The 8,982-nt window shown below is 46.3% G+C and overlaps 1 protein-coding gene across 1 annotated transcript; it reads right to left on the bottom strand.

Moving 5' to 3' along the window:
* Nucleotides 1-4,265: 4,265 nt before the first annotated feature.
* Nucleotides 4,266-8,976, bottom strand: HSPE1 (heat shock protein family E (Hsp10) member 1). The gene is made up of 4 exons (XM_087733054.1): nt 8,844-8,976; nt 6,697-6,861; nt 5,177-5,266; nt 4,266-4,622 (listed from the first exon to the last, which is right to left on the bottom strand). Exons 1-4 carry the CDS (start codon nt 8,844-8,846, stop codon nt 4,572-4,574), a joined length of 309 nt encoding a protein of 102 aa, XP_087589180.1. The 5' UTR covers nt 8,847-8,976; the 3' UTR covers nt 4,266-4,571.
* Between the last annotated feature and the right edge of the window lie 6 nt (nt 8,977-8,982).

Genomic DNA, 8,982 nt, shown 5'->3' with positions numbered 1-8,982 from the left:
TTTGGAAGACTAGAGTGGCTCATATTATTTCTGTAGGATAAGCGAGAAGAAAATTGTTTGGAAGCTGCTCTGTTTCTAGGGAATAGATGGTGGGAAGGAGTACAGAATAGGTAAGGAAGGGTGAATTGCTTCTGTCCGTGAGCAGGAATGATGGGGCAACAAGGCAGAGATGAGGTACCTCCCCTTATACAATCAGTAAATAAATGGGTGCAGTCGTGTGTCGTCTCCTGAAAAGTGGAGAACGCCGGTACCCGATGCTGCCCCTACTTCCACTGCGTGACAGTGAATGCTAGGTGTGGTTTCCCCCCACACACTCCATTCCTTTGCTCTAAATAACATGTGCTTCCCCATGTTAAAACCTCTTCCTTCTGTCCAACGAGAGTTAGAGTATGTGAAACATTTCTGGATTGAAAACACTGAAAAATCTCTATTTAGGTTTTCCCATCAGAAAGCAAAGTGCATTTTGAATACTTATTCTGCTTGGGCAGTGCCGTGGCCAGGATCCTGCCTTGTCCTGGCGGCCAGGTTCGAGCTGAAAGCCGGACAGCGTGCGAGCGATGCGAAATGGGTAACGGGGTCACCTCCCGCCAGGGTGCGTGCACCCAGCTAACCAGCCGTTCCTACTGACGGCAGCGGCAGCTCCGTTCGCGTTACACTGTAAGGCAGAGGTGGCATTCCTGACTTGAGGCGCCCGAGTTCAGTTTGCATTAGTTACTTTTTTACTCCTGGTCAGCATTCCTGCCCCAGGGATGTTAGCTATTTGAGGCACATGGTGAAACTCGGTGTTCCCCAGCAGATTGTGTAAGAAACCATGAAAAGGTTAATAACGCTGGGAGAAGTTAATGCATTAGAATGAAGGGTACAAATGTCCTATACCTCATTAGATCAGCTGTAATCCAACATTAATTTTTTATGAGATTGATATTATAATTAGCCAGTGCCAAAATAAAAGCAGTTCTAGCTGTTTAAATCCCTTAAAGTTCAGCAGCTTGTTTGGTTTGGGGTTTGTTTGGTGTGGTTTTTTCCTATCATTATTTTCAAGGTTTGACTGATATCTAAAGCACAGAAGAGCTGGGTATTTGACATTTCCATTTGTCCCTGACTTTCATCTCATGGACATCTTGCTTCTAAAATGCAAATAAACCTGGCTGTGAAGAAGTACCTCTCACAGAGAAATACATAGCTGTTAGTTCAATCTGCAACCGGCTCACGGTTTTGCAGAAAAAGGAAAGAAATCTGCAGTGTTTCTTAATGAGGATATTAAAGTCTGTAACACTCTTGTGTTGCCCCTTGATAATTAACCCTGTATTCCTGGAAGCTCCTCATTATTTTTGTTTTATCGGATATCAAGTTGTTTTTAAACAAAATCTGATCAACAGTAGTTTCACTTTTTGGTTTTCACCAGGTCCTCATTGCCTCATGACCTTCAAGATTGAAAAATGGAATATTTGGCCAAAATCTTACGGACTGTTCCTGTGCTGTTAGGGACCTGGCCTTCCTTTCTTTTCCACTAGTGTGTAAAAATTTGATCCTTTTCTTACTATGCCAGGATGACGTAACCAGGATGATAAAGGTTTTCTGAAAACGGTATAGTTGCTGCTAATGGAAGCTGTTCTGAAACGTTAAGAACGGAAAGGAGCAAAAGTAGATGGCGTCCTCCCTGTTTCCTTATGATTCAGACAGCCTGAGGAAAGGCTGGGAAGGGCTGTATCCCCCAAAAGAGCAGGTAGGGCAATATGTAACATTTTTGCCAAGATTGGAGCTTTGAAATAGTCTAGAAAACAGTGGAATGAAGGTGGCTAAATTCCTACAGGAACGACACGGCAAAGAAAGAGCATTTGTGATTGATTCTGTCCTCCCCTGTGGCACCTGGGGGTTATAGAATTTGGCGTGCAGTCATGGACCAAAAAGCAGTAACAGCAGATGGATCACCTTGGCTATGGGATAGTGACCTTGTCCTTGCTTGCAGCGATAGCCTCACGGTGCAAGAAGGAAGTGTTCTCTGTCTGTCGATCCATCAGACACTCAAGTGTGTCCTCCACTTGATTAGACCTAGGAATGCTTTTTTTTTTCCCCCCACATCCATAAATTACTTGTTCCCATGCAAGTTGTTTTCATGAAACTGTGACTTTTGTTTTTAATCAGTTATGTAAACACTAGTAGATAGCGCCATGCTAAATATTTTATTAAATAAGCATGATACCAAGCTGCTGCAAATCTGCTGGGGCTGGAGGTAGGGTCAGGGGGAAGAGAGGCTTGCGTGGTGCGCACTTGGCAACGCTGCAGCGCGAGTTCAGCGTGACCCTGCTGGGGAGCGGGCCGGTGCCGTGGCGCTGCCTTGGCTGAGGGGTGCGGCGCTGGGGGGTGAGGGAAGGTAGCGCGAGTAGCGCGGGGGTACGCGCCACCTCCGGGTCGCCTGCCCTCAGATTGCGCCCCCGCGGAGCGCAGCTGCTCCTCACAAACAAGAACTGTAAACGTTGTGAAATCATTTGCGGTGAGCGGGGACCCTAGGTAAAGCGTGTCTCTAAAAGGTATTGCTGAAAGACAAGCTGAAATGTTAGGCCTAAACATTTCTCTGTTGGGAGTTGCTTCCAACTGCATCTTTTTCTCGTCGAGATGTCATCTAGTTTCCATAAGGGAAGTAGTTTGTAAATATGTTGAATACCTTCCCTTCTTTGGTATGCGACTACACCAGAATACCTACCTTATCGTGGCAGATAAAGGCACGCTTGCTCTAGTGGAAGATAATGCTTCTCAATGAGTTTGTGTTTCGTTACACAATAAATTGTCTTTTAAGATACCTGTAGTGGGGTAATCTTAAGTTTCAGCTGTAACATGTGCTGCCGTAACTACTAAAGTAAAACTGCCATAGGGCAGATGTCAAGAAACAGGCCTTTTATGCTAAAACTTTTTTTTTACACTTAGCATTGTCCCTGTTGGTACGTATTTCAGTTCGGTGAGAGTTTAACCACGGGAATGGTGTAACATTTGCCTACAGCTCCAAAGCAGCTAGGTGGTGACCAGCCAACAGGCAGCTGTGAGGAGCAAAGGCCATCACAGCCAAGGCAATGGTCAAACGCAGCTCCTAACAGAACAGCTGGGCGGTCACTGGCATCGAGGTAGAAAAGTGGCTCCAGCTCACCCCTGCGCCCAAGTTCAGCTGTGGGGAGGAGGGACCCGAAACTGCCCTGGCAGAAAATACAGCGCGTTTCAGAGCGTCAGAGCTGAAGTCCCCCACTGCAGCTACCCAAGTTCTGAAAAATATTTCCCATTAGTCCTTTCCTGTTATCTCCAGAAGAAAACAAGGCTCATGGCACATCCAGCAACGTTGACTCTGAACAGCTTGAATGCAATGAGAAAGAAGTACCATTTAACTACTGCTATTGAAGTTTTAGTAGCAACAACAGTCAGTACAGGTTTATTTCATGTAAGATGGCATCAAAGTGTTTTAAGGCAGCGTACGTCCTCAGACTGCAGTAGGCTGACATGCAGGTACCAGCTCTGAAGGCGTCATTCAGAACGCGCTGTATCGAGTGCAGATTTGTGTACTCCTCTGTGAATAACCTTGAATCCTTTTCCAAGGCAAGAGGGGGTGGTTAAAATACGCAAACTTGTTGCTTCAGCATGACTTGAGTAAATGTCTTGCAATTTAAGAATGTTGCATTAAGGATAAAGGAAATACAATTTGTCAAATCAGCTCTTTACTAAGTTACGGGAAAGCTGGAGATCTGGCCTGAGATGAGGTAGTAATCAAGAAATTTGCTTTAAGATCAGCATCAGCCCCAGTTCTTCTGGAGGGAAGTTATTTGTTTTCTATAGGCAAAATTCAGTGAGAGAGATGTAAGAAAAAACATTATAATTCTTATCTCCTTCATCTATGAACCGCATGATTTTGTTCTGGCATAGGTGTGACTACTACCAAGCTGCTTTTAGCCTGCTGTGGGACAGGGCGGTTTGTGCGCATTCATCTTCCCGTGTACCAGTGTCCTAGCCCTCGCCAAGGATTGCTCCTGCCTTGCTAAGACAGGAGGAGTTAAAAAAACACGTTATCTTAAGATAAAGTTCAATGTGCAAGGGAGCTAGCTGCAAGTCCCCTTCCTCACGGCGCCTGTGTGATAACCATTTTCAACTCATCTCCCAGCTTCATACAAGTTCAGGGAAAAAAGTATTACTACAGTTGGATTGTTGTTTCGGAGAGATCAGTTCATTACACAATCGAGACTCAGTTTCACTGAGCAATAGCAGAAACTGAGACAAAAGCAGAATCGTTTTAGAAGTTTATTGTAAAGACCTTTACAATCTCGGTACAGAAATAAGGATATAAAATGATGTCGTTTGGAATAATTAAGGCTGGTTGGTGGTCATCTGAATGTCACCGTTCAATGGAACTCAAGCAAGAGCAACTGATTTCTGACTGTACATATTTTTATTTGTGTTCCATCATTACAGTGAGATCACAAGTTATTTCAGAGACTCAGTGCCTGCTTATTATAAAATAAAGGACATTATTTACATGATGAAAGAAAAATTTCAGCATTTTAGTGGAATGGATGACTGATACTGCAACAAGCTTAGTCCACGTATTTCCCAAGAATGTCACCATCTCTGAACAAGTAGTAGTCCTGCAAAGAAAAGAAACATTAGTACCTGTCACATCAGTTGTTTTGCAAATACGGTCTTGTTCCGATGTCAGGCCTACCACAGTCACAAAGTACAAAAAAGTGAACTAACCAACACCAGCTCTACCTCTTGACTTCTTGAAGAGAGTTGTTTTTTTTGTGTTCATAGGATGCTCTTTGGGAAAGCTACCGAGTTACTATTTTTAGTAGTAGGAAATGCAAGAACTGTTAGAAGACAATCCTGCAAGCGTTCCCTGTCAAAAGCAAGGACACCCCCAGTAATTTCAAAGCCTTTTAGGGTTCCCTCTACTATCTGCTTGGCACACGGAGCCACTCAGGCCAGAGGTTTCTTTGGTAACTTCCTTTTCAGCAGGGGTGGGAGTAGCAAGTCCTACAGGTACCAGCAGCTGGCTGGATTCAGCTGCTGCCACTAGAATACCAGCAACTGCATTTCTTGAATGCCGCTAGCCCTATGAAGTAACTACAGTATTCATCACTGGCAGTGTAACCTTTTGGGAAACCAGCTTAATTTGCATTCACAAAGTTGGGAAACCTACCTTATCTTCTAGTACAATCTTAGTACCGCCATATTCTGGTAGCAAAACCTTTTCACCAACTTTTACGCTCACTGGCTGAATCTCACCATTCTGAAAGAAAGAAGAAATCCTTAGTTTTCCACAATATAGGCAGATGTAACAGAATTCCCCCAAACTACAATGATCCATCCACATGTAAAACAGTCAGGAAATCACAACAGCTCTGTATTTTCGTTGTACGGTGAAACCACAGTATACAGGTTTCCTAGGAAAAGCACACCAGTCAGTTCTCAAGCACTGGAGTCCTGCAACGTTTAGGCAGTAGAACTGCAGTGATTTTCTGAATATAATAAATTTTCATTTAGCTTTGAGTGTAAATACAACTGCGAGGTCTTAGCTTGATGGACTGAATAGGACTTCACTTAAAGGAAAAAAACACCCAAGAAACCTGAGGACCATGAAACCCCCTTCTAAAACGCAGGGAGAAAGTCCCTTTCCATGGTCTACAGGCAAGGCTAATTTCTCCAAGTGCCAGTTAAAAGTACCTTCCCATCTTTGTTGCTTTGACCAACTTGTCACTGCTGCTGGCAAATCAGTTGTTTAGAAACACCTGATAAATTCTTGTATTATAAATAAAATATTAGCACCGTTTCACAATATAAAGCTTTAAAGATCAGATACTGACACAAACCAGCACGGTACATACAGAGGGACTCATGGTAAAGAAAAAGTCTGAGTCAACATGCCCAAGTTAAAATTTAACCTGTTTTCCACTACTGCTACTAACGGAATGCTATGTGGGGGGGGGAGACAACGAACCCTTCTGATGCTGAAGCCTGTAGCCATTGTCATTTTTTGTGAAGACTATCTTTTTTTATGATGCCAGATGCATATTCAACACGCAAAATTAACAAAAAAAAATTATTTAACACTTATTTCTTTTGATTCCCGATTTTCTTTTGTCCAGTAAGCCTAATCCTTATGGACAATGATATTTGCACAACACAAGACAGTGAATGCCACTTTTTGGGATTCCACCCTGCTCACAAGTCACAGAAATTCAGGCATGTAATAATTTTAACAAAGGCAGCTGCCGGTCCTTCAAGGTTTTGGCTGAGAAGTGATGAAACAAGATATCCCGCAGAACTCTGTTTACATATTTAAAACTAAAAAAACTCCAACCAAAACCACAAACAAAATGCAAAAAAACAACCAAACAAAAAACCCACCAAAACCCACACCATTGCTGTTCAAAGCTGCTTATAATAAAAATCAATAAAAAAATATTGATTTTTAAAAGGCAAGTATTTTCCATTTTACAGATGATGAAAGGAATGCTGGAATTCAAGGTCAGAGCCAATCAAGAGAACCTGAGATTGCTACCTCCTCTTTGAATCTGTACTTCCAACTTCAGCCATCGCCGCCACCCACTTTTGTGAGCTATCGCTGCATTTACACTGCAACCATTTCTGGCGGTAATATTCCAACTACCACCACACCATTACTAATTCTACCCAAACGTCATGCCTCAGGGTATTTACCTTTCCTCTGGCTCCCGATCCAACTGCAACTACTGTTGCTTGTAGCACCTTCCCTTGAGCTTTTTCTGGAATCATGATGCCTCCTTTGGTTACCGTCTCAGCCGCACATCGTTCAACCAGAACGCGATCAAAGAGGGGAAGAAATTTCCTAAATGCTTTTCCTGCCTGTGGAAGTAATTGTACATTGTAACAAGAGGTTCATTACAACAAAACTGCAATTTAAGAGTTTTAAAAACAAAAGTGATTTCTCTTTTGAGAGAAATGAATAGTTTAAGAAAACTACTGAGCATTTATTTTTAATAGTAGCAAACGCATGCCGCCTTTGATTGCATCAGAAATTGCTAAAGCCACAGATGCTGGGCAGTCCTGAGAGGTCAGCCGTAGGAAGATGTACTCCAGCTGGCAGAATCAACCACCACCGGATGGAGCAGCCGCCTCCTCTGGCTGAAAAGTTCTGCAGGCTTGTAATCCCCTTAGTTACTGTAGTTTGGTGACCATAATTATTGATTATATGCAATATATTCGCTCAGTTCACAACCAGATTTGATGATGATTAAGGATGTCTTGGGCCAGTTGCGTTTTTATTTGTGTAGCGGCGTGTTTTATAGTAAAGAAGCAAAAGCCTTGCCAGGGACCCCACGTTGGTGTTTTTCAGGTCCTTTCAGATCTTAGCATTTCCCATAACGATATACAGCCTCCCAAGTGTGAAGTCTGAGGCAAGAGTGCTCTCGTTTGTATTGACATCTACAAATAGCCTGCAACTTTACAAGAAACTTCAGACTTAAGCCCCTAAAAATATGAAGGTAGGCATACTTCTACCTTGACTGCTTCAATATCTGCCTCTGCTTAAGCAGAGTTAGGGTGGGTTTTTTCTTGGTTTTTTTTTTGTGTGTGTGTGGTTTGGGTTTTTTTTTTGCAGCTACTTACTGCTACTTGGCTGCATCTTAGAACAGCAGTCTAAGTCCCATGTACTAGGCAAATGCAAGCGCCGAATCCCAACAAGCAGGGGTCAGGAAGGAGGAACTTGCTTTGATTTAGAAAGAAAGATATGGCGACTTGCCAAGCCACACGGAGATAGTGCTCCAGTGGACAGGTACCCAGAGCCCGCGCTCGTAGAAAGAACCAGAAACAAGGGCCCGGCACCCACGCGCCCTTTACTGACACTCATCGATATACACACGCGCTCTAAAATTGGGAGAAAACAAAATTACAAAAGACAGCATGTGAAAGATGTGCATCCCCCCAACTAATCCTAGTACCGCAATGATGAAAAACAAAGGGAAAAGGCTACCAACTGTGCTCAGTTTCATTCTGTGAAGATAACATCTCTGATGCTATTTTTTAGAGATGTTCTGCGTTTAACAGAAATCAGCAGCCAGACTTACGACCACGAGCGTTTTACACTAAGTTTTAAGAAATGCTAATTCCTCACGTTAGCAGGATCCTAAGAATAAAGTACCACTGCGAGACAAGGGCAGCTCTGCCCTTACCCAATTCCCACTCAAGCTAAGATCTCTATAAAAAAGGTTTATGAAACACAGAGAACGAGCGGTCAAGCGCGCAGCAGGACAGGTTTATCTGCAGGCCCCGCCGCGGCGTGCGCAGCCCTGCCCCGCGCACCGCCTGCTAGCGGGGGCTCCCGCGGCCGCAGGCGGGGAAGGGCTCAGCCGAGCGCCCGGGCAGCCGAAGGCGGCCCCTGCGGACACCCTCGCCGCGCCCGGGCCCGCAGCCTCCGCGCTTGCCGGCGTGACCGCTTCTACCGCAAGGACTGCGTGACCTTGCGCCGCTACCAGACCGCTGCCGGCACCCCCGCGGGGAGCGGCCCGCTGCTAACGCCCGGCGGGGCCGCCCAGCGCCCGCGCTTCCCTCCCTCCCTCCCTCCCGCGGTCCTGCCCGGCCCTACGGCACGAAAGGGGCCGCCGCTGCCGGCCTCCGGCCGCCTGAGGGAACGCCCGCGCGCGGCGGCGTGGCCGCGGGCTGCTCGGGGACCCCGACGGCGGCGGGCAGGCGGGCAGGCCCGCCGGCGGGCCCTGCGGGGACCAACCCCCCACCCCCCCCACCCCGCGCCGCTGCGGCACGCTGCGCGGAGCCGGGCGGCGAAGGGCGAGGCGGAGGCGGCGTGCGGGGCGCGGGCGGCGGGCACTCACCATGACGGCCGCTGCGCTCCCCGCCACCGAGTGACCGGGCCGCCGCAGGCGCACGTGAGAAAGGTCACCGCCTGCGCGCGCACGCGCGCCCGGCGCCCCGCCCCGGGGCGGAGCCCGTCCCCCCGCCCCGGCCCCGGTC

Source organism: Nipponia nippon, unplaced genomic scaffold (assembly GCF_047370975.1).
Source record: "Nipponia nippon isolate SJK-2023a ecotype South Korea unplaced genomic scaffold, ASM4737097v1 scaffold_5, whole genome shotgun sequence".
In the NCBI taxonomy this organism is placed as follows: domain Eukaryota; kingdom Metazoa; phylum Chordata; class Aves; order Pelecaniformes; family Threskiornithidae; genus Nipponia; species Nipponia nippon.
Note: the sequence above shows the minus strand (reverse complement) of the source record. Positions and strands in the feature narration are given on the sequence as shown.

What these genes read in the sequence shown, in the direction of transcription:
- HSPE1 (XM_087733054.1), bottom strand. An exon ending in GATCGGGAGCCAGAGGAAAG is followed by an intron (nt 5,267 to 6,696) that starts GTAAATACCCTG and finishes TCTTTCTTTCAG; the next exon opens with AATGGTGAGATTCAGCCAGT. An exon ending in AGATTGTACTAGAAGATAAG is followed by an intron (nt 4,623 to 5,176) that starts GTAGGTTTCCCA and finishes TTTTCTTTGCAG; the next exon opens with GACTACTACTTGTTCAGAGA.